The following is a 23,989-nucleotide window of genomic DNA, read 5'->3' on the forward strand; positions in this document are numbered from 1 at the left end:
TTTTCTCTATCATATAAATTTATGCATGTTCATAAAATCAACTAATGGGTTTAACTAGCCAGCATTCATTCACTCATTCATTCATTCATTTTTTCCCTTCCTTTATTTATTTTTCAGATAACTCTCCCTGTATTGCCAAGCCTGGCCTTGATCTCTCTATTCTCCTGCCTCAGCCTCCCAATCTTTGGAGTTACAGGCACATCGTGCCCAGCTTTGATGAAAGTTTTACCTCTAGCTTTCAATCTGTTATCCCCAAACAGCTGGGACCACCGCCTATGTGATAACAGGTGGGAAACAAACCGTGTGTTAGTGTCCTGGTGCTAGAGTTGGGTACTCTGAGTTCTGTAAGCAAAATAAGATCGAAGCAACCAAGCTTTAACAGCTGAATGTTTGTTTATTTTGATTACAACCCATTTTTCCCCTTCCAGTCAAAATTTGATGTCTTGATTTTGTTGATGAATCTTACAGATTTTTTCATTTTTTTACTTTTTTTTTCAGGCATGTTTTGAATCTGTATTAAATCTGCTGAAGATGAAGATAAAGTTTCTTCATCTCTTTGTTTTTAAGGCTTTATGTGGGAAAGAGTTGGCTTTTTGAATTTAGACATTCCAGGGGTTAAATTCTGCTTGCCTTAGTAACTAACTGTATAACTTTAAGAAAATTTAATAAGCTAACAATTATTCCCATACCATTACATAGTGTTGTTTTGAGAATTTGATGAGTTTGAAGGAAAGGAGAAAAGATGGACAGCAATGAAAGATAACAAGTTAGGAAGATCTGCCAGCAAGCTAGCTCTGGTGTGTCTTCATTTGGATCCTTCAATAACGATGATGATAATGATCATCATCATCATCATAATGAATCATCTATTAAACACACGAAATGTATCCCAAACACTAACATAAATAAAGAACACTTATGGCCAGGGAAATACAATTTATTAAAAAAAACCTATCAGGAGATTATTTTGCCTCTGAAAATACTCAATACAGAAAATAAGATTCCAGAAGCAATGTGACCCCCAAAACCCATAGCCTGAAATCTTTAAGATTTCGGTAACATTTTCATAATAGCAGACATTCACCTGGTGAAATCAATCAAATGACTATTCATTCGGATTTCCCTTAAAAATTTCCATAGCTTAGGTCATCTGCCTACTTTAACACTGTGACAACTACTGAGACAAGGTGACAATGGTTGGGCAGCTCCTGGGGTTTTCATTATGAGACTCTGTGCAAGGAAGCCACAGGTCAGCAGCAACTTGGGGTGCAGGGATCCTCACAGCCTGGCTGCACATAGGTGGTGAGATTGACAGTCAGCAGGTCTGGGGTTGGGTGGCAGGAGTTGAGTAGGAAGCAGGTGGGCACACAGGGCTGAGGGATGTGACAGGGTGGGGGACAGTTGTCACAGCAGGTGGGCTCCAGTTGCCAAATGGTGTGTGGGCAGGTGCTGGGCAGGCAGACTCCACAGCGACAGGACTTGTCAGAGGAACAGATGGTGGTGGCAGGGCCTGTGGGGACACTGCAGCAGCGGGCGACACAGCAAGCCATGTGGTGCTGGAGTCTGGTTGGCTTTGGTTCCTTGCAAAGATGAAGTTTCTGAAGTTCAAATGTCTTCTTTCAGGCTGGACTGTTTTATACCTTTCCCAGTGTGTGTGAGACCAATCAGAAAGCTTCCTTCCTGTCCTGTTGTTGTTTGTGGCACCATTTCCCATAAAGGTTATCTAATAACCTTGGCATTTTCTTGTCTATTAAAAGTTCCTGTTCTTATTAATTCAATTAGAGTTTTGACTCATGGACCTACCATTTTGTCATAAGACCATCATAGTTTACCTGTATTGGATTCTAGACATGCCTAAGCTGGTAATGAGTTACATGTAATTTGTCCAAGTGACAACTCATGAAATCTTTTAGGGTTTAAAATTTCTTAGCACTTCTTAGTTTTCTATATGCATTATATGATGTTATATGTGTTGAAAGGTTTTAGAGAAATTAGCTCAAATGATTAATTGGATACTTTCCCACTCAATGAAACCATCAAGAATATGGTCAGTTATCTATAAATATTTTATCTGGCCATGTACACTTCAAATATTTTCTTTATTTATTGATAATGGAATTCAGGCTTTCCTAAGCAAGAAGTGGTGTAGAACGTTAGTTTTATTATTGTTTAAAATAAATCTATAGCATGCATTTTGTTTTGCTTTGTTATTTGTCTAAATATCTTTCAAAGGTGGTGTTACATTTTATTTTTCCACAGCTTCTCTCTTCTCTATTCTTTTTTTGTGGGTGCAGTGGAACTTTATTGATGGTATTCAAGAGAGTAGGGAGGGCTCCGTAGGCCCCTATTATTATGGGGGTCTGGGATGGAAATTGTGAGGGAGCTGCTCAGTGAGCTTCTCTATTCTTAAAGATGAGTCACAGTATGAAACTCATTAGAAAGAGAAAAAAAAATCAGTGTCTCTCCTTTATCAGATGTTATGAAAAGAAAACTAATTTGGTCATTATTCACTTTCATGTGAGCGACACATGCACATTAAAACGGGGCAGAATGGGCTCCCATCACAGAAACCATGTGATCCACAGTTAACCACAGATTTCAGATGGTAATGCATGGTAGAATGAAGGACTTAATTAAAAATCATGTAGGGGTTTTCATCTGCATATGCGTTTTTTTTCCCTTTGAAGCTTTGACCGAATAGTACCTTCTTTTGGGAGGCCTTCCACAACATCGGCCACCTCAGCTGGCCTTGATTTGTCCTCCTGTAGGCTGAAGGTGAGACACAAACAATGCCTAATGTACAGTTTCCTGACATCTTCAAATATCTCTTCAGCACAATCCCCTCAGCTGGTGGAGTTGAAAGCACAGATTTTTTTTTTTTTTGTTGTTGTTGTTTTAATTTGGATGGCAGAGCATTTTGATTAAGCACAGATTTCTTGGCGAGGTGATGTTTCACCCATCATGTCATATCTAAAGAAGAAGGATAACTGAGAAAGCATTAGAATGCAGTGCCACTGTGAAGTGCCATGATTGACCTGTAGGAAGGGCAGGTTTCTAGCCTAATGTTTGGACACCATGCTTCTTAAGTGAAGACAGAGGTACCATCTGTCATCCCACTCAGATTCCTGCTTTAACTGCAAATGTCCTTTCTTCATTCTCTGCTTTTCAAATCTACTCATTTTCCAGGCTCTGGCTCACAGACCTCCTTTATAAATCAATTCTTCTAGATGTTTCCATAGTTTTCCAAGCTGTCCGTCAAGTTGACCTGCCTCATTCTTCCTTGTATTACAGCTTCCCTTATATCTCTTTCTCATGCCTGCACAAGGCCCTTCCAAGTTGGGAAATGTGTCCTTAGTCTTGCTTATCTCCTCCAAGCACTTGAAAAGATACACGGGCATCAGACGTATCTGAGATATGCTTGGAATGTGAGTGTGTGCATGTCTAATGACCAGCTTGGCTGTGCCTTCAAGGACACGTTGAGTTTGTTTAAATATCCAGGGAAACCAAAAGTTAAAGGTAGGTGCTGGTCTTGGAATTTAAAAACAATTCCAAGCTTAGCATGAATGTGTTTTTGTTAGTCAGTCAGTCTTCTACAAGTATTTGCGCATCCTGGTGTGACTTCCTTTCAGCTATTGAGATTTATGTTGGTGTCATCAGAAAGTATAATTCTGCTGTACACATTTACAGCTTCATGATGCATGTGTCAAGAGTCCTGTGTAATTATAGCATTAGACACCGAGACAACACAAGATTTGGGGAGTAGTTTATTTACTTTTAAAATATGGAGCTCTAGGAGAACAATTTTATTTATTTATCTGAAATCATTGTTTGAAACACAGAAGGAATACTTCTGTAAAAATGAAGTCTCAGGGTCAAAGCATATTCCAAAGTACCTCGTTAAAGCCTTTAGTGGCAACCTTTGCGGATCCTTAGGGCAAGGTAGAGCAGCTATTTACAGGATTTTCTTTAGCAGCAAGAGGGATCACACTCATACGGTTCAACACAGGTGGAAGCAGAGATCCCTTTTAGGTTTGGAGCAGAGTAGCCCTTGTTGAGTAGCCAACATGATGACACATAGGAGTCAGGCACACAGCAAGGTGGGGGGCAAGTGTCACAGCAGCTGGGCTGCAGGAGGCTGATCGTGTGTGGACAGGTGCTAGGCAGGCAGACTCCACATGGACAGTATATGTCAGAAGAGCAGAGGGTGGTGGCCGGGCCAATGGGGACACTACAGCATCCTTGCAGATAGGAATTACAGCCAGTCATGGTGACAGTGAACCAGGTTTTGTTGCTGAGGAAGGTGTTCTTTCACAACGTTGCCTTTGGAGAGCCTTTTATACCCACCTATTTCAGGGAACATGGCCTCAGCCTTCCGAATGCTTCCTTGTTGATATTTGCACAACTCCACACAAACAATGCAGTGCCTTCTTTATCAGCCACGGTACAAGCACTCTTGAAGTTTTATTCGGCTGTGTTGCTTCATTCAAACTTACTTCCTGCTGCATATTTTTCTTCTTTCTTCTCTTTTCCTTTCTAATATACACATGGTAGTGTGTTTGCCTGGATCAGAGGGAATACATGAGTATTGAAGACACACAACATGATTATGTTTGGAGACAGCAAGATTGTTAGATAATTTCCTATATGTTATCATATATATTATCTAGACATGCAGGAAAATATGAACATGAATAAACCTTCAGTTTTACAAGGTACTGGTTATTTTAACTACAAATTGAAATGGATTAAAATACAGGTTTTAGGGATGATATGTGGTCTGAAAAATGTGCACTTGCTTTTCTTTGCAAACCGGCACGGAAAGGTTTTTGCTGTCCCCCAAAGAGAACTTACTAACCTATCACTTCCATGGTTAAAAGCCATATTTAGTTCTGCCAATGATCAGACAGTCAGATCTACACCTTTTCCAAGTTTCTTCAACTGTGATTCTGCTAGAGTGCTAATACTTCATGGTTTAAGTTAGTTTGTTACCACAGTAATGGTCATTGGTTAGCAAATCAATTTACTGAAAATTATGGGCTCACTGAATCTCTAGTATGTCCTGCAAAAGCATTTTTAAAAACAACAAGCTTTTCTCTATTCTGGCTAATAGAGAACAAATGAGACAGAGATGATAAGATTTATTTGATAAGCTTTATATCACAGTAGCTGAGCAGCCATTAATCTATTCTATTCCTTTAAGCCAATCTGTCTACCTCCAGGCCAAAATCCCAGAGATACTTCCATTTTGATATTGGTCTGGCTCTCTTTGCCCCAAGTGTATTCTCATGGCGTCTCTCTGACACCCCCCCCCCAACTTGTGGCAAATTCTCTTTCTCTTTTCTCCTTCCCTGTCTGGGATTAGATGTCCAGCCCTATTCTCTCTTCTGCTCAGCCATTGGCTGGTCAGCTTTTATCTACAAGTCAGAGAATAAATTCGGAGCAATATTTACACAACATTCAGGCAGAAGATCCTTAGGGTAAGCATTACAATTCCATGTCTGGACTGAAACTGGATATGGGAGCAGAGAAGTCAGCATTTGAGTAATACAAGGATAATTGTTACACGATGCATGATAACATTACGACTTTAATATCCTAAAGGGTGAGGAGGAGGCAGGAAACTAAAAGATACAGATGGCTCTGTACTTCTAAGGAACATGATCTGATAGAAGCCACTAAGTAATTTTAGCTTATGAACCTAAAGACACTTAATCAAGAACTCAGTAAAGCTATGGAGTTTCAGAGCAAGCAATGAGGACATTTTAGAGCTCATTGCATTATAACTTATTCTATTATCAACAACACACAATTACTTAATTTAAGGGCAGTTTGTTTTGCCTTGATATGGGTCCTTGAAACTTGCTATCACATTTGCCAAACAGTCTGCATTTTAACTCAAGCTGAATGACTTAGACAGCAAAAACCAGTACTGATAATACCAATCAGTCCTTAAGTTGGGCTAAAAAAAAAAAAAAATACGAATTGTTCTTACTTTGGAAACATTTTTCCTTATATTTTCTACATACTCTTGTTTTGTCTTACCCTATGCTCACCCATGAAGAAAGCTGATATTATATAGCCAAGCCTGTAATTTCAAGGGTTGTAGAGGTGTGTATCAAGTTGTATATGTGTTCTGCTGAATAAGGAGCTATCTACAAGAACATTTTGTTCTTATCTGGGAAGGAGGTGGGTGGATTTAGTGTAGTAGAACTAGAAGGAATTTAAGGTGCTGGTAGTTTTTGGATTTAAGTACATCTTTGCCACTAGTGGGTTTTGCAGCCTTTGGAAGTTGCGTAGTCTTTCTCAGCTTCTATTTCTTCCACCTATAAACTGGAGGAAAGAAAGGACTGTCATCCTTTAGAGACTTTTTTTTTAAAAGACAAATGAGACCTGGCATGGGTGATCCCTGCCTGCTAGGGTATTAGAGACAAGCACCGAACCTTAGTTACTGAAGTTGAAAACAGTAAAGGCAGCTAGGCAGAGAAGGGATGGCAAGGGGTATAGATAATGCTTTTCACCTTGTTGGGATCAAAACTCAACAAAAACAATTTAAGGAAGGGAAGATTTACTTTGGGCCACAGTTTTGAGAATACTGTCCATTATGTTCATTAGGGTGGTAAGAATATTGTATTAGAAATGTGGGGTAACTGTCAGAAATTACAGGGGGTGGGGGGAGGGTGGAGAGGGAGGGGGGTTCCATAGATAAATATTTAAGTATGCAACTAGATTGTAACAGTCTTGGTATTGTTTTTGAAAGACCATACTACATGTAGGTTTTCCCATCAAACTAAGAAAAAACAAGTGATCAACACAGATTTCTTTTCCCCCAATAGAATTGTCTGTGCTGTCAGAAGGTCATGGATATTTCTGTTGTATAAACAATGTTTCATTTTGGTCTAATGCACTAAGGATATTTTGGTGACACGATAGTACGCACAAGCCTCTTGAACCAGTCAGTTTCTAATAATAGCTGGGAGCTCTTCTGTAAACTCTCAGAGCCCTCGCTGGAGGGGGCGAGAGACGATAAGTGCTGAGATTTACATAAAACCTATTATTCAGCAAGACTGCATCTTCGCTAGGACCCTTCAAGGGTGGGAATTCTTGCTTGTCTCTTTTTGCAACAAATACTATGAGTGTTTGGCTGATGTAAATTATAGCCTAGGGAGCTAGAATCATAAGACATTATGGTAAACAAACAAACAAACAAAAAAGCTAAAACCCAAAACCTAAAAATAAAAGCAGTTTTATGGCAGGTGTCTTGGTCTCTAGTATTATGAACTTATATGTCTTTGGTCTCTAATTTCTCTATGTTTCATGGTATGTAATTTCTACTTACTTACACCTTAAAGCTTTTCCAGCCAAGCTATTTCTAAATGCTAAGGCTTTTACACAGTTAGTACTCCCCCACTCCAAAGGGGGAAATTTTTCACACATAAGACTTCTCACCACACTGGGACGGGTAGTGGGTTGTGTAAGAACCTGATGTCAACCAGGGATAGGCATTCCACTTTCCCTAAGAGGAAACCCAGACATAAACAACTACGAGGCCATGGATGCTAAGTCAGAATGAAGTTTATTGATGAATAGTCCAAATGCTTATCTCTCAAAAAGACAGGGATAGAGATTAAAAGAGAGAAGGCATCCATCTGTTCCCAAAGGAGCAAAGCATTAAGAACTGCCCACTGACCCTGGTTCCTGGGCCTTAGGGTTGATTAAGCTTTCATGCAAGTAGAAGCTATTGCTGAAGGGCAGGTGATGGGGAGGATGCTGAGCAATCAGGCCACCAAACCCGGGAAGAAGACTTGACTGCTTAACAGCAGGGCTCACAGGGACTCTCACAGCCAGGCTGCACGTAGGTGGTCAGGTTGATGCCACTCAGGCCGGGTGTTGGGTGGCAAGAGTTGAGCAGCCAGCAGGTTGGAGCGTACACTTCGGGTTGGCAGCAGGGTGGGGGGCAGGGGTCGCAACAAGTGGGCTGCAGGAGGCTGATCTCATGTGGGCAGGTGCTGGGCAGGCAGACTCCACAGCGGCAGGACTTGTCAGAGGAACAGATGGTGGTGGCAGGGCCTGTGGGGACACTGCAGCAGCGGGCGACACAGCAAGCCATGGCTTTGGGAGTTGGGTTGTGGTAGAGTTGAGAGGAGAAGTCAGTTGATGTCTGAATGCTGTGTCGTCTGTTCTGGCTCTTATATACCCGCCTCCCTGGGCGTCAACCTATGGCCAAGATATTTTCCCCATGTTTCAGTTTATGGCTGCTTCCATAAAATCCAGCTAATTACTTAAATGTTTATTACCTAAGACACATTCCTTACCTCATAAAAGGGATTCAGGTTGTTTTGTTGTCAAATAGGGACTCTTCACATTGGCCAGTTGTCATTGCGCAGAGAGCTTCATCATTTTGGTCTTCAAAGGCTCTGAGCCATTATCTTCTAATCATTATACATCACTAATAGTGGCTTGGAATGGCGGGTATCCGCAGCTCTTCCCTCTGCTCCGTGTCTACTTTTCTCCATAGGCATTTTGGATTTCTCTCTTTTAGCAACCATGGTTTTCCATGAGATAGCTTAGACTCCCTGACTGCAAGAGTGAGAACAAATTACATTTATGTCTGGTGGTGCCAAGGCTTTGACTTGGAAAGGAGTAGATAGTCTATAAAGAGCAGGTTGGGCAATGGGTGAATAAGTACTTTACTATAGAATTCTAGAAAAATCTCTTGTTTTCTGTCCCCTTGGATATGTTTTGAATGATGAATCTGGAGGGACATGTGAATGACATCAAGAATGTTCTGGATGATAAGGACCAGTGCCCTTATAACCTCGTCTGACTGCATTGTGCACTTAGATTATTTATCAGTCAAAGATGAGTTGAGTTGGTTTCAACCTCATCCTGGGGTTGAGGATGAAAAGGTACAATGTTCCTAGACTGCAGTTCTTGAACCGCTGCTCCAGGGGACGCATAAGGTGACTCTTGAGGAAATGTGAGGAATACTGATTTCCCCACTGGAGGGTTTCTCAGAGCCTCCAATGTGCTAAGAGGTTCTGGATGTTTTCAGTGAGGCGATTGATGTGTATCTCCCTCAAACCTCCTTGATTATACGACTAATTTGTTAATTTTCATAGATTAGCTTTATAGGTCAGTATTCTCTAGAGCATGCTGGCATTTGAACTAAATGGTGTATCTCCACATTCCATGTTCTTTACTACCTCATATGCCCTCCTGCTGGGGGATATTGTTTCTGCCAGAAGGAAGAAGGCTTTCACTATGCAAAGGTAGATAGAAAATGTGAGTCCAGGTTGTCAAAAGTCCTGGGGCCGCAAGAGAAGGTTGGCTTTACAGACTAGTTTCATAATCAAAATACTATGCTTTACAAACAAGATGATTTGAAAGTAGGGGGGAGTGACTGTGTTGATATTTGTGTAATGGAGGGGTGTGAGCAGGGAGGTATGGTAAAGTTGGACGGGTGTCTTCGTTAGCTTTCTAGTGCTGCTATGAAGACCACGACCAAGGACAACTTGGGGAGGTAAGAGTTTCCTGGGCTTACATAGCTTGTGACACTGTCTACTGAGGAAAGTCAAGGAAAGAACTCAAGGCAGGGTACTAGAGGCAGTAAATGAAGCCGAGGCCATGGAGGAATGCTGTTTACTGGCTTGCTCCCCATCGCTTGTTGAGATTGTTTTCTTGTTGAGGTCCTTTCTTAACTGAGGACCACCTGCCCAGGGGTGATACCACTCAGTGATCTGGGCCCTTCCACACCAATCATTAATCAAGTAAATGACTCACAGACTTGCCTGTGGGACAGTACAGTGGAGGCATTTTCTCGGTTTAAGCTCCCTGTTCCCAGATGAGCCCAGCTTGTGTCAAGTTGACAGACAGTCAAACACTAACCTGGACAATGGGGATGGATAGGAAGACATAACCTGGAATTTCTCATCACATTATTTAGTTTGAGGGAACCACTTTCTAGGTGGTGATCAGTTCTTATGATCTATACTCACATGTTTAAGATAACTGCAACACCAATCCTCTGCTAAAACCTAGCACTTATGTATGCAGTGTCTCAGGCATAATACTAAGTATTTAACATGTATTTTCTGTCTCTATTTTTAAGACCAAACTATGTCCATTTTCTTGGTGATAAAAAGAGCAAAGATTTTATATTATTGAGTATGGAGTTACATAGCTTATGAAGAACGACTTCTCTGACACCATAACTCACGGAAATGTATATACACATATGTGTGTATACACACACACACTAATGGAAATGTATACACACATAAGTGAATACACACACTAATGCAAATGTATACACACATATGTGCATACACACACACTGATGGAAATGTATACACACATATGTGTACACACACACACACACACTAATGGAACTGTATACACACATAGGTGTATACACACACACTAATGGAAATGTATACACACATGTCTGTACACACACACACACACACACTAATGAAAATGTATATACACAGATACTCTATTGACCATAGAGTCTTGCAAGTGCTCTATGCTTGAGCTATATCTTCAATACTAAAGTTTAAATAATTATAGGTTATATGTTTTTTTCATTTACTAACTTATTAAAAATAACCTATGGTGTGTTTGGTAGTAAGAGAATATCAATAAACATTCAGATCAGTCCTGGCTACTGTGCCTATCGTCATAACGTCAAACTGACAGTCACGAAATCAACCACTGAACACAACATAAGAACTTTAGACAGTGACAGGTGCTAGAAGGAACAAAAATACATTGACACGTGGACTGACAGGGAGATTAGTGAAGCCAGACACCTTCTCTGCCAGGGTGGCTGAAGAACTGTGAGAGGAGGCTGTGTCGAAGAAGGGTTTTCAAGGATAGCCTACACATTTTATTCTAAGGACATTGAAAATTTCACTGGGTGATTTACATGATTTGAGTTTACTTTTAATTGGCTTGTACCAATTGTGTGTATGTTTATGGGTTGCATGTATCATTTTAATACATGCATTCAGAGTATAATAGTCTGATCAGGGTAATTGGCATATCTACTATCTCAGACATGATACTGCTTTGTGTCTGAAACATTCAAAACTCACTTCTGATAGCTATTGTGACATGTTCAATTAGTTGGCAATGACCATTAGCCTACGGGGCCATAAAAATTCAGAAGATAATTTATTCTACTTGGTTGATTTAGAGCAGAGAGCGATAGGTTTCATGTTCGAAGGAAATGATCTGCCCAGGGCTGGCATGGAAGCAGGCTGAATTACAGAGACCAGGAGAGAGGGTGGACACCGAGCGACGGATATGAGACAGTAGAGTTTGGGTGACATTAGAAAGGAGGCTGTGTGCAGAGAGAGGACAGGGATCTTATCCACTCAGGTCTCAGAGCTACTCAAGGGAAGGGACCCTGAGCAGAAACTGCATGGGTAGTAGGGAAAACGATTAATGTTGTCTTCGGTTTAAGGCTGGTGGGGCCAAGCCCATGAGGCTAAGCAGGGCTAGAGTGAAGCACTGGAGGGTCCAGGGCACAGCTGAAAATTTTGCTTACTACCTTCCAAAAGGAGGCTCGTGATGCTTTTTATATGCATTAGTCACACTTGGTTGTGAGCCTCCCCGTGCCTAACCAACAACACCATGGATTTCCGGGTTGATCTTGGGTGAACCCTCCTACTCCGACATCTCCTGAAGAAGCTGCTGTGCTAGCAGCTTCCCACTCATCGGTCACTTAGTACTTCCCAAACTGGAGGAGGAGTTTAGTCTCTTCACAACAGTAGAAAGCTTTGTGGTTTCTCACTCTAATAAAAGTGGTTGTGAGCAAGAATATCTAGGTAGGTCTGTCTTGCCTGAATTACATGATCTTCCAGGTCTCTGATATTTTACTTCTTTATATATATAAAAAAAAAAGGTGAAAGGGAAACGTGGTTGTAGTTGCGGCTCTTCACACTGCAGAATGCCCACTTTATGAAGCATAAATGCAAAGAATTTTGAGCCTGGGTTAAGTGGTGCCCACCCCTGACATCCCCGTATAATGGTGTTTTTCTCTAGTTTGAAGTTAAAGTCAAGTGTGACATAACTTTCTCTGTGTATACTTTTAGATTTATTCATTTTATGTGTATGAGAGTTCTGCCCACATGTATGTGTGGGCATCTGCATGCCTCGTGCCATGCCTGGTGCCTATGGAAGAGGACATTGGATCTGGAAACTGGAGTTATAGACAGTTGGGAGGCAGCATGTGGGTGCTGGGAACTGAACCCGGGTCTTTTACAAGAGAGACAAGTGCTCTTAACTGGAGACAGTCATCTTTCTAGACAGAAATTGACATAACCCTTGCCACTCTATTATCTTGAACTGAAAATCGCTTTCAAGTTGTATCATTTTTTAGGATGGCCTTAGTGCTATTTTCTGAGCTCAGCTGTTTTATAGAGGCAACCCTCTCACTATTTCCTGTGGACTTACATTAACTCATTGAATATGCCAGAAGATCTCTGGAGCTGTTTGGTCACATGGTACAAGTAATAGTCTTCCAACTTCTTGTTTAACTGGCTTCCTCTGGCTGGAATTCTGAACACTGTTGGGGGAACTGTAGGTTCACTTTAGTCTCGTGTTTTATTGTAAGCTACAGAGGATGCAGAGAGAAATAGACCAACATGCAGTGAAACTGCAGAAGTACATACTTTACCAAAGTCAGCGTGGCTAAGAAAAGGGGCACTGAGTAACAGTTATTTTTAAAGGTATTTTATTTTACATGTACGTTCTGCATGTGTGTATATCTGTATGTTCTGCATGCGTGTATATCTGTGCATCACATCCATGAATGGTGCCTGTAGAAGCCAGAAGAGGACATCAGATCTTCTGGAAAGGGAATTACAGGCCATTGTGAGCCACCGTGTGGGTGCTTGGAATTGGACCCTGGTCCTCTGGAAGAACAGCCAGGGCTCTTTGGTTGTTGTTATTTGTTTGTTTGAGTGTTTGCTTCGAGAAAGGTCTCTCTACATAGTGCTGGATGTCTTGGAGTTTGAATGTAGAGCAGGCTGGTCTCACAGAGATTCTCCTGCATTTACTTTTCAATAGATGGATTGGAAGGTGTGTGCCATCATGCATGACCAGCAAGTGCCCTTAGCTACTGAGACAACAATTTAAAAATACAACATTTAAGGGGCTGGAGAGACAGTTTAGCAGTTAAGAGCATGCACCGCTCTTTCAGAGGACCTGAGTTCAGATCTCAATACCCAAAACCTGTAACTCCAGCTCCAGAGACTCTGTCACCCTTTTCTCACATCCACAGGCATTCACAGTGACAGGTACACACACACACACACACACACACACACACACACACACACACTCATACATATACAAATAGTATATGTGTGTGTGTGCATGTGGTTTTTAAGGTTACTATAGACTAATTCTAAATTTAAATATCTCAATAATAGATTTCACTTTGGTAACTAGATAACATTTTCCCTCACTGTCAGGCCTGTATTAAGAATGTTGTTGAGAAAGAGGGTGGGAGTTGGGGCTCTTATATTATTCTTTCTGTCCCCTGTGGCTGGCCCGAGGTGAAGTTGAGGTTTTAGCTTCCTGGTGTCTCATGTCTTCATCAAAACCTTCTAAATCAGTGCAGTCCCTGCCTTCTCCAGAAGGGCTGATGTCTCTTTGCCTGCTGAAGTCTTGTGATGTTGCCTAGGTGTGGACAGGTTAATCAGAAAGAAGCAGCCGGGCTCCATATTCCCTGTGAGCTCGATTACTACGTCTTCTCTGTGCTTTAGTTGTCATAACCCTGGCAATTTATACAGAAAGGATGCCATTTAAATACACTTAGACAATGTAGTTGGGGTATGGGATAGAAGGGAACTGTTCATATTCTAGTTGGTCAATGAGAGGGAATTTGGTTTCTTGGTCCAGTGTGAAGAAGAGAGTGGGTGGGAAGGAATATCACACGAGGAGAACATTCTGGAGAACATTCCAACAAGTACTAGGAGTGGCGTGATTTGGAGATAAGGATTCACTGTAAATCCCGGGCTGGCCTCAGACTGGCGAGGCTCATCCTTCAGCCTCTTGAGTCTTGAGTGTTGGGATTATAGGTTTGTGCTATTGTGCCCGGAACGTGTTTGGTTTTTAGAGTAGATTCATTGGATAAAGGGCCAATCACTCCGTGAGAAACTGCTTGGGTTAATCTCCTTTCTAGTGGGCGCAGGCCTTCTCACCCACACCTGAGTGCCTGGCAACTTTTGGCCTCACAGTATTCTAAAGGTTTCTTTTCTTCCCCCCAAAGACATAGGTTTGAATGAAGGGAAGCAGAGATAATAATCTGTTAAGCACTTTAGTGGTATTTACGGCAGTTCTCGAGCCATTGAACCCTTGCTAAACAATGAAAGATGGCTTCAGAGAATCTCCGAGACCCATCTACAGCTGCCAGCCAGCCAGTAGATTCGAGGTTTGAACTTGTGATTTCTGACTCCTTCATCGTCCTTTTCTTGTTTCCTGTCTACAGTGGAAACACCACTCACGTATTACTTAGCGCACACTCACACATAGAACAAGACATCGGCATCCTCTGAACCCAGCTTTACTTCCTCCCTGGACTTTCTGCAGCTTTTCTTTCTTTCTTTCTTTCTTTCTTTCTTTCTTTCTTTCTTTCTTTCTTTCTTTCTTCCTTTCTTTCTTTAATTCAGATCCTTTCTGCTCACTAAACAGTAAGTGTTGGAATAAGGTTTGAAAACACGAATCTTGTTATTTTTCTGAGTACTAGGTCAAAGCTCTATTATTTTTTCTTCTTTGCTACCTTACTTCTTTCGTGTGAAGAACCTCGTACCCGTCTGCTTTGTGCTCTTCGAGACTGTCCCTCCCACACGCTGTGACTTCTAATTCTCCTCAAACTCCCTCATCGTTCCTGATGCCAGCTTCTCTGGAGATCCGAAGTCACTTCTTCATCCCACAGTATTGTTAACACACAATGGAGACTGTGCTCAGAAACCAACAGGCTCTGTGTGAAGTCACACTTATTGCTGTGGATTAGCATTTGTCACGCTTACACAAACGACTCTGCTTAACCCTCAAATCCTTAGCTTCACCCAAAGCTTCCATGCTCCAGTGATGTGGTGAGTCACAGTCTCTCCCTTCAGAATTTCCCCAAATTGCTCTATGTCCTTTGACTTGTAAAAATAGTTTTTGCCTATTGGCATTTAAAGAGAAGAGTGGGTTCAGGCTTCTTCCATTAGAGTTGTGGTTTGGGGGTATCTCAGGAGTCAGCAGAGGGTCTTCCTGGGCATTTTTCTCTCCCTGTAAGACAATTTCTACAGAAACGGGGAGGTTTCTTAGTTAACGAGTTCAGTGGTGTTGGGCGATCTTTCTAGTGTAATATGTTCCATGTTCTACACAAACAGTTCTGACAAGTAACCAAAACGAGTGAGCAAAAGTCTGAGCAAATAGCTCACTAAATAATTTAAACATTTGAAGGAGGCAAATATAAGAGGGGTTAGTCAGGAAACACAAACTGCACACACTGTTTGCATTGAATTAATTTAGAACAATTTTTAACCAAGTCGCTGGCAGGTGATTAAAAGGGTTTAAAGAAACTTCGATGACATCATAAATTTAGTAAATGCAGAACACGCGCATTTTAAAGAAAATAAAGGGGGGGGGGGAAGGAAAGAAAAAGAAAGCTTACAAAGTTAGAAAGAGTGTTACCCCGAAGAGTGAAACCCAGTTTTTTGATAGGTGTGGCTGGCTAGCTCCTGTGATGGGCTGAGAAAAGCAATGGGGTGGGTTCTATAAGAATGGAAAGAACTACAAACGGAACCCAGAACCACCAGGGCAAGGATGCGTGCCTGCAGCGATCCTTAGGTGATAATGCTGGCGAGCACAAAACAGTAAAGAGGGACTAGACTCTACTATGCAGATGGTGCAGTTTTCCTCTCTTGCCCCCTAGTGGTCAAGTCTAGCAGAGCCACTGGCAGAGCAACAAAGGGGTTTGTTTTGCTGGGCACCACCACAGAGATCTCAGAGATTGTTACAGAGGTCAGGGGGAGGATGGAAAAGCTTAAAAATGTAATTTAACAACAGGCACACGGATCAATTTACTTTGAAATCTACACATTTCAAGACAGTCATCCTCAAGGTGTCCTGAATCTCCACACAACATCATTTACTTCTATTTCTCTCTCTAAATTACATCTATCTTCTGTCTGCCTTTCTGCACTGCCTGTATGTATGTCTGTCTGTATATATACTATCCTGTTTGTGTGTGTGTATGCACTTGTGGAGGTCAGAAGACAACCTTCAGGAATAGATGCTCTCCTTCCACTGTGTGGCTTCTGGAGATCAAGCACAGGTCATCAAGCCTGGGTGTCAGGCTCCGTCATCTGCCGAGCTATCTCGATGGCCCTCTCTCTGGCTTTCTTTTTGAGAGAGGGTTTCACACTGTAGACCAGGCTGTCCTGAAACTCAAAGCAGTTTTTCTGACTGAGCTTTTGGAAGGCTGAGATGACAGACACCACTCTGTTCCTTACGTCATTGCTTCTTCCTGAAGTGGTACTCATGGCTGTTTATATTGTATTGCATTTTTTTCCACACATGCCTGTCTTGTTCACATGCACATATGTGGAAATGCATGTGGAGACCAAAGGCCTCCAAAATGTCTGCCTTCATCTTATTGTTTGAGACAAAGTCTCTCACGGAGCTTAAAAAGACTGGTTGACCAGTAAGCCTGAGAGACCTTCCTATGTCAGTTTCCTTATAATATATAAGTAATATATTATATAATATATGTAAAATATATAACATACCTGATATAATATTTACATATTATATGATATATTGTAATATAATTATATAATAACATATTATATATATATATATATACATATTAAAACTGAGGGTTCCAGAAACCATGGTTTGTTGAAGATTGCTATGCTTAGCTTTTTTGGGGGCTGCAGTGGAACTTATTGATGGTATTCAAGAGAATAGGGAGGGCTCCCTAGGCCCCTCCTATTATTATGGGGGTATAGGATAGAAATTGTGAGGGAGATGCTCAGTGTTGGGATGAGATTGCTCAGCAACTGAGGGCCTCTCCCTTGCTCTCAGTGTTCTTGCTGAGGAGTGGGTGGTCCAGGGGGAGATGCTCAGTGTTGGGATGAGATTGCTCAGCAACTGAGGGCCTCTCCCTTGCTCTCAGTGTTCTTGCTGAGGAGTGGGTGGTCCAGGGTTTCTTACTCTTGGAGGCTATGTAGGCCATGAGGTCCACCACCCTGTTGCTGTAGCTGTATTCATTGTCATACCAGAAATGAGCTTCACAAAGTTTTCATTGGGCACAATGCCAGCTCTGGAACCAAAGGTAAAAGAGTGGGAGTTGCTGATGAAGTCACAGGAGACAACCTGGTCCTCAGTTTAGGCCAGGATGCCCTTTAGTGGGCCCTTGGCTGTCTGCTTCACCACCTTCTTGATGTCATCATACTTGGCAGGCTTCTTCAGGTGGCATGTCAGATCCACAACAAATACATTGGGGGTAAGAACATAGAAAGCCATTCCAGTGAGCTTCCTATTCAGCTCTGGGATGACCTTGGCCACAGCCTTGGCAGCACCAGTGGATGAAGGGATGATGTTCTGAGCTGCCCCATGGCCATCATGCCACAGCTTTCCAGAGGGGCCATTCACAGTCTTCTGAGTGGCAGTGATGGCATGGACTGTGGCCATGAGCCCTTCCATGATGCCAAAGGTGTCATGGATGACCTTAGCCAGGGGAGCTAAGCAGTTGATGCATTACTGACAATCTTGAGTGAGTTGTCATATTTCTCATGGTTCACACCCATCACAAAATGGGGGCATCAGCCAAATGGGTGGAGATGATAACTCTTTTGGCCCCATCCTTCAAGTGGGCCTCAGCCTTCTTCATGGTGGTGAAGACACCAGTAGAATCCACGGCATACTCAGCACTATCATCACCCCATTTGATGTTAGTGGGATCATGCTCCTGAATGATGGCGATAGGCTTCCCATTGATGACAAGCTTCCCATTCTCAGTCTTGACTGTGCCATTGGATTTGCCATGGGTAGAATCATACTGGAACATGCAGACCATGTAGTTGAGGTCAATGAGGGGGTCATTGATGGCAACAATATCCACTTTGACAGGTCCAGAGCAGAAGGCAGCTCTGGTAACCAGGCACCCAATATGACCAAATCCATTCACACTGACCTTCACCATCTTGTCTAAGGGACGAGGCTGGCACTGCACGAGAAGATGCAGTTGTCTCTGGAACAGGAAGGAGCAGAGAGCACCTATGCTCAGCTTTTTATGCTGATGCTGAGTACCAAGCCCAGGAAGGACCTCATGTTTGTGCTGCAAGGATTTTTACCAAGGGAACCATGTTCTCAAGGCTCTTCTTGAGAGTCAAGGTTGGAGTTAGGTGTGTATTTTTTATAAACATGTGAGGGAAAGCAAAAATACTTACTTGTCTGAAAAACCATGATAACAGAATGTTTCCTAAGACTGATCAATTGTCTGTAGTACCACGAAAGGCAGGGCAGAGAGGAGAAAAACATGCAAGGAGGGCAGTAGGCGAAGTGCAGTCTAGACTTTCCAAACAGTGATTCCTTCAGTGTGGCCAATCCCCAGTGGTGCAGCGGCCATCTTCAACAAGCCATGGTTTCTGGAACCCTTGGTTCTGACTGGTGATGAGTGATGAGGACACAGGTGACATTTGTGATCCCTTCTTCCAGCACTTAACTTCTTTATCTGACTCTCAGATAAAGCTCGGAGTTCTTAATCTGGGGGGTGGGGCTGATTTCAACCTTCGTTCCTAAAGAGTCTGGATCCACAGTGGACCCATATCTTTCCTTTTAATTTTTCATCATTTTTTTTTAAATACAAAGTTTCAGTTTAATAACCTGGCTCGCCCATTGGGCCCTTTGTCGCCACAGATGGGTGACAGTAACTCAAAGTTCATTTTGTGATTTAGGATCAAGGATAAAAGCCAGCAGAGTGATCCACTTCTTATCCTTGAGAGTTCAGTGACAGGAAGAGACCAAAATATCGAGATGGCAGGATCAGTTCCTAAACCATTGTTCTGCCTCCCGGAGCAAGTGGTTTGTTTGTTCGTTTCCCTTAAGAACCAAGACTCCTAAACCATCAGAGCTCACAGTTGTGGGACAAGAAACAAGAAAGAGTCTGTATTTAAAAGCTGTGGAGTTACTATATTGCTCTTACTGTTTCAGAAAGCATCGCAGCTGACACAGGTCACAGGTTCAAAGCATGTTCTAGACCCCGTAAAGAATTATTCTCCAGTGGATCACTAAATGATCAGCGTTCAGGAGGCCATTGGTCTTATCTGTTAGGCTAATCAGTTTGGGTAAGGATTTATGGGTGGAGACTAATTAGATCCACAGGCATGGACTTATTTTAAACTGTATTTGCTTTGCTTTGAGATAAATTTTATGGTCAGAATCAAGTTTGTGTGGGATAATACCACAGAAGAGGAAAATCTTTTATAAGCATAGGCGTGGTGGGGTAGGCTACACATGCCTAGATTACAATCCCTTTTCCAGGTAAGTCGGAGCTCTGATCCTACAATGGAAGGGATTGGATGCAGTAACTTTGCCATGAGTTGTGTAGTTACTCTGCCCAGAGGTTGGCGATAGAACTGGAGCTCATTGTTAAAAGTGTTTTTTTGACTCGTTAGGTATTCCCTAGTAGGAAGACCTAGTTTAATATTGTACTGGGTAGTCCACTACCTGTGTTGTGGAGTCCAATATTTCTGCACTGTCAACAACAGGTTCCATTGTACGTGGTGCATCAAGCAAACACTGATACTGCTGAAGGAAAGAGTGGAATACACAAGAGAACATCCACCGTGCCCACCTGATTCTTGATAGGCTTCTCTGCTATGGTTGTAAACACTTACTCTGGAGCTGGGCCTCGTGGTGCAGGTTCATAATGCAGTAAATGAAGGAATATTAGTCTTTGACTGACACACAGGGGTCTACGAATTATCTCTTCAGTTTGTGGATGTTTAGTTAAAATAGTCATGTTTGACAACTATGACATTTCTCACCTCTGTGCACAGACCTGAAGAATAAATTTCAGCTCAAATGACAAGAAGTTGAAGGCCTAAGTAGGAGCTGCTAGGTGTTCCTTCAGGTATTAGGATAATTAATCCAAAATTTTGCTAGTTCTCTGGGGACTTCTTGAAGATGGATATCATTACCAAGGACTTGAAACTAGCCAGGATCCTGGTATTTTACCCATTTAGCTCCTCCTTTTCCTTATGAGAAAGCAGACCAATTTTGGAGAATAATAAAATAATCATATACTACTATCTTAAAGTCATTCAGCTAGGGATGCCAATTGGCTCTGATATCCAAGATATAGCATCTCTAATGGGGTAAATTAACCCAGAGTGCAACTAAAAGTATTGTTTAGAAACATCCACCCTTGCATCATGGTGTAGTTTGTTTTGACCTAGTTGATTAGCAGTAACTTTCCTGTTCTTGCCTCAGGACTATGCCAGCTCTCCTGCTCTTTCACAATGTCCACTGGAGAGAACTTAGTCATTGTGACCTTTCACACACCATCAGTCTGTTAGCCGTATGACATCATGTCAGCTACTTCTGATGAGCAGGAACTAGTAAGCATTGGATGTCTTAGCAAAGAGGCAAATCTTACAAATAACCAAGAAAACCATTACTCCTGTGGTGTTTCTTAGAGTCCAGTTGTACAAAACACCCTGAGATCTCTTCTCTAACAAGGGAGAAAAATTGCTTTGCTCAGAACTAACTTTAACTGAAAAAATACACAACTCTTTATGGGATTTATGAAGTCAGTGTCTACTGTGTTTGACTGTGATAGTCTTAGCTGTTTAATAAAAACTCAAACTGCTATTGGAGCCTAGGAGATCAAGAACAACAGGAGGCATTATGGTAGACTTCCATTTGCAACACAGGTTGTTACTTCGTTTAAACCTCACAAAACAGCTGATCCAGTGGTGTTGGGGATGCACTGAAGAACGTGACCACTGTGTGGAGCCTCTGATGCAGAGGCAGGAGGATTGAAAGCGGGCCTGTGGGGCTCAGTGAAAATGCATGCCTTCCTCAGAAACTACCCATCTGCTGATAAACGTTTGGTATGCTTGTGAGCAAAGCCTCCTTGAAGGCAAGGAATAGCTGCACTTGTAATGAAATCAGTGCTATCTGATCGCTAAGCTGTAAGGTCAGGTACACACAAGGGGTGATGTGCTAAAATGGAAAGTAGACATGAGACTGTCCAAATGGCACAAGTAATTTAAGTGAGCCATGGCTTGGACTTTTGATACATCACTGTGCCCTCTCCTTCAGTCCAGGTTCGACCACACAGATATTCCTCATGAGCAATCTGGTGAGAGGGACTCATGGGTTAAAGATAGTCCCAGATAACATACTGATGGAGCTGAGCATAGATCCCACCAACATACCTGAATGGATAAGCTATTTTTTCAGGAAGAACAGCTCATCAGATGCACACTTCAAAGATAGAACATCTTCTCCAGCCAAGAGCAGAGAGCAAGCTAGAGAGATGCTACCAAGCAACTAGAGACATTCAAAGTATAAAGAGGAAATTGCTGGCCATTTTTGGTTGGGCAGTGGGGGACCTTTGCAAAAACATGAAATGGAAATGAATCTAAACAACAGTAAGTTCTGGAAGAAGACCCAGGCTCTAGATGAGACTCATCTGACTGACTTCAGTTATACCACCCAATAAACTTCAGTTTTCAGTTTTGGACAGTGTCAGCTCTATGGCTGCAGGGAAGAAAAGGCCTTTGAGAGCTTCTGTTTTACATCTTTTATGTGTCTCTGATAATGGCTTGGCTTGGGTGTTGTGATCTCAAGTTAGTCACTTTCCTTCTGAGAGCAGTGCTAGAGGACATCCTCTTCCTCATCTTTCATAGTCATCACTGTTGTCAGAGTCAAGAACAGCAGTCAGATAGGCCCTCAAGCCAATAGACTGAAGTAATAGTTGTGGTATAAATTCTATTTCATTTCCTGTTGGCAAAAACTTTAACACCAAAGTTTACAGGCTCTATTAAAGTAGCCACAAAATCTGATTGTTATCTTTTTTTTCTGGAATCCCCTTTTATATCAACTTCTGTGTTAGCAATTTCTAACAAGCAGGGAAAGAGGTCCCAGTTTACCCTTGACCTCAATAATTTAATATAAGTCATTATTAGCTAGCTATAGGAGGTATTAGCTTCGTCGTTAAAAAAGTCAGAATAGTTAATCATAGAAGTAGCAGGTAGAGTAATGAAATATACAAATTAAGAGGAAGTGTCCTGAGGGAAGCTGACTTATTGTGCTTCTTGATGTTTTCTGATGCCCTGAACTTGAAGGGTGGCTCCAGGGAATGAGAACTCCGAGGATGGGTGCTGGATAGCTTGAACAAGGTCTGTTATGGAAGCAGTGATGTGGTTTGCATAGTACCACCAGCATCCTCCCCAGACAGAGCGTTGAAGGGAGGGGGAAGAGCTATAAGATTAGAGTCTATGTACCAGCATCTAGGAGCTTCTACCCAAGCTCATGATTCCTAAAGTAACTTTTGTTTGATCTTAGGATTTTTATTCAATTTACTATTTGCATTGTTATTAGTGTGTGTGTGGTGTTGGGGTACACATGCTATGATGCACATGTACACGTCAGAGGGTGTGGAGGGTGCTCTATGTTTACCTTTTCATTGATTCCAGAGATTGAGCCCAAGTTAGTGGGCAGCAAGCTCCTTCACCAGCTGAGCCATCTTGCTGGCCCAGGCTTGTGAACTTTGACATACTTTCCAACTAACTCTTTAGCTTTCTCTTTCTGGAGTTTGGAGTCAGCTAGAGGTGGATTCAGAATTCAGCTTCTTTCTTATGAGCTGTGTATCAGAAAGCAAGACATTTCACTTCTTTTAGACCCACTTACTCACATGTGAGCCAGGGCACACATATCTATGTTGTGGGATTGATACAAGGGTTACACAAAATAAGCTTAGCATGAAGTATCAATGCTAAGTAACTGCATGTAGGACAGTACATGGTAATAAACAAAGTCAGGTTGTTTTCATCTCTCCCTTTCCTGTGTATCTTTCTGAGGACTCTTTATTGACTCTGTCTTGTCCCCTATTCCTTCCCACCATGTCTTCTCTCAGACAAACTATTTTGGTCTTTTTTTTATCTCATAATTCTCTCCCCATCCTTCAAAACCTTTTTCCCATTCCCTTAGTTGGGATGAGAAACATCAACTCTCCCATGGCAATATCCCTCCTTTAAAGGAACATCCTCACTTCTACTTTGGAATTTTAAATGTGTATTTTTTTGCCGTTACGTGACTGTTTATGACCAGTAGATATTGTATGTAGCAAACTGCCATTTTTGAGAGTTGATTACACCCTCCTGCACTATATAACAGGGATAGTCCAGTCTTTTTGTCTGGAAATCCAACAAACATTAGGTGGATAGAGGCATATTCTTTCTCCCCATGGTAGGGTAGCTTCTGGCATTGGTACAGACTCAACTAAGTAAGGACCAGGGTTTTGACATTTCATGAGACTTTGTTCCAAGCATCAGGCACATGTTTCAAATAAGAAGAATTGTCTGGGGCGATAGGGAACACCTCAGGCGCAGAACCATGTATGCTTCATTTATCTGAGAAGAAACACTGTCTCAGATACATAACCTACCGCTTTGTAGGTTTCATTAGACAGACTGTTTTCGTAACTTATTTTCTTTAGTCTTCCAGTGTTGGACCACAGATGACACCACAGCACAGTATGTAGGACACTCTACTATTAATTGCTTCTGTGTTTTTGGAAGAATGATGTATAGTTGAACTATTTAGCAGATAATGTTTCTAGACTGGCTTATTTCATTTACTTTATAAGAAGCCAGGTAGTATTTCATTGCATAGATGTCTCAGAGTTTGTCTGTCCTGTTTACCTATGGAGTCAACATCAATGCAGGTCTTCAGAGTAGATAATAAGGAT

The 23,989-nt window shown here is 41.9% G+C and overlaps 2 protein-coding genes across 2 annotated transcripts; both read right to left on the reverse strand.

Annotated features, from left to right (window-relative positions):
* Nucleotides 1–1,250: 1,250 nt before the first annotated feature.
* On the reverse strand, nucleotides 1,251–1,550 carry LOC308426038 (keratin-associated protein 3-2; the record flags this gene model as incomplete). Its single annotated transcript, XM_080923747.1, has 1 exon — nucleotides 1,251–1,550. The coding sequence occupies one exon, from the start codon at nucleotides 1,548–1,550 to the stop codon at nucleotides 1,251–1,253; it is 300 nt and encodes a 99-aa protein (XP_080779873.1).
* Nucleotides 1,551–7,810: 6,260 nt separating this feature from the next.
* Nucleotides 7,811–8,107, reverse strand: LOC308426040 (keratin-associated protein 3-1; the record flags this gene model as incomplete). Its single annotated transcript, XM_080923749.1, has 1 exon — nucleotides 7,811–8,107. The coding sequence occupies one exon, from the start codon at nucleotides 8,105–8,107 to the stop codon at nucleotides 7,811–7,813; it is 297 nt and encodes a 98-aa protein (XP_080779875.1).
* Between the last annotated feature and the right edge of the window lie 15,882 nt (nucleotides 8,108–23,989).

This window comes from Micromys minutus (assembly GCF_963924665.1).
Source record: "Micromys minutus genome assembly, chromosome: 10".
Classification (NCBI taxonomy): domain Eukaryota; kingdom Metazoa; phylum Chordata; class Mammalia; order Rodentia; family Muridae; genus Micromys; species Micromys minutus.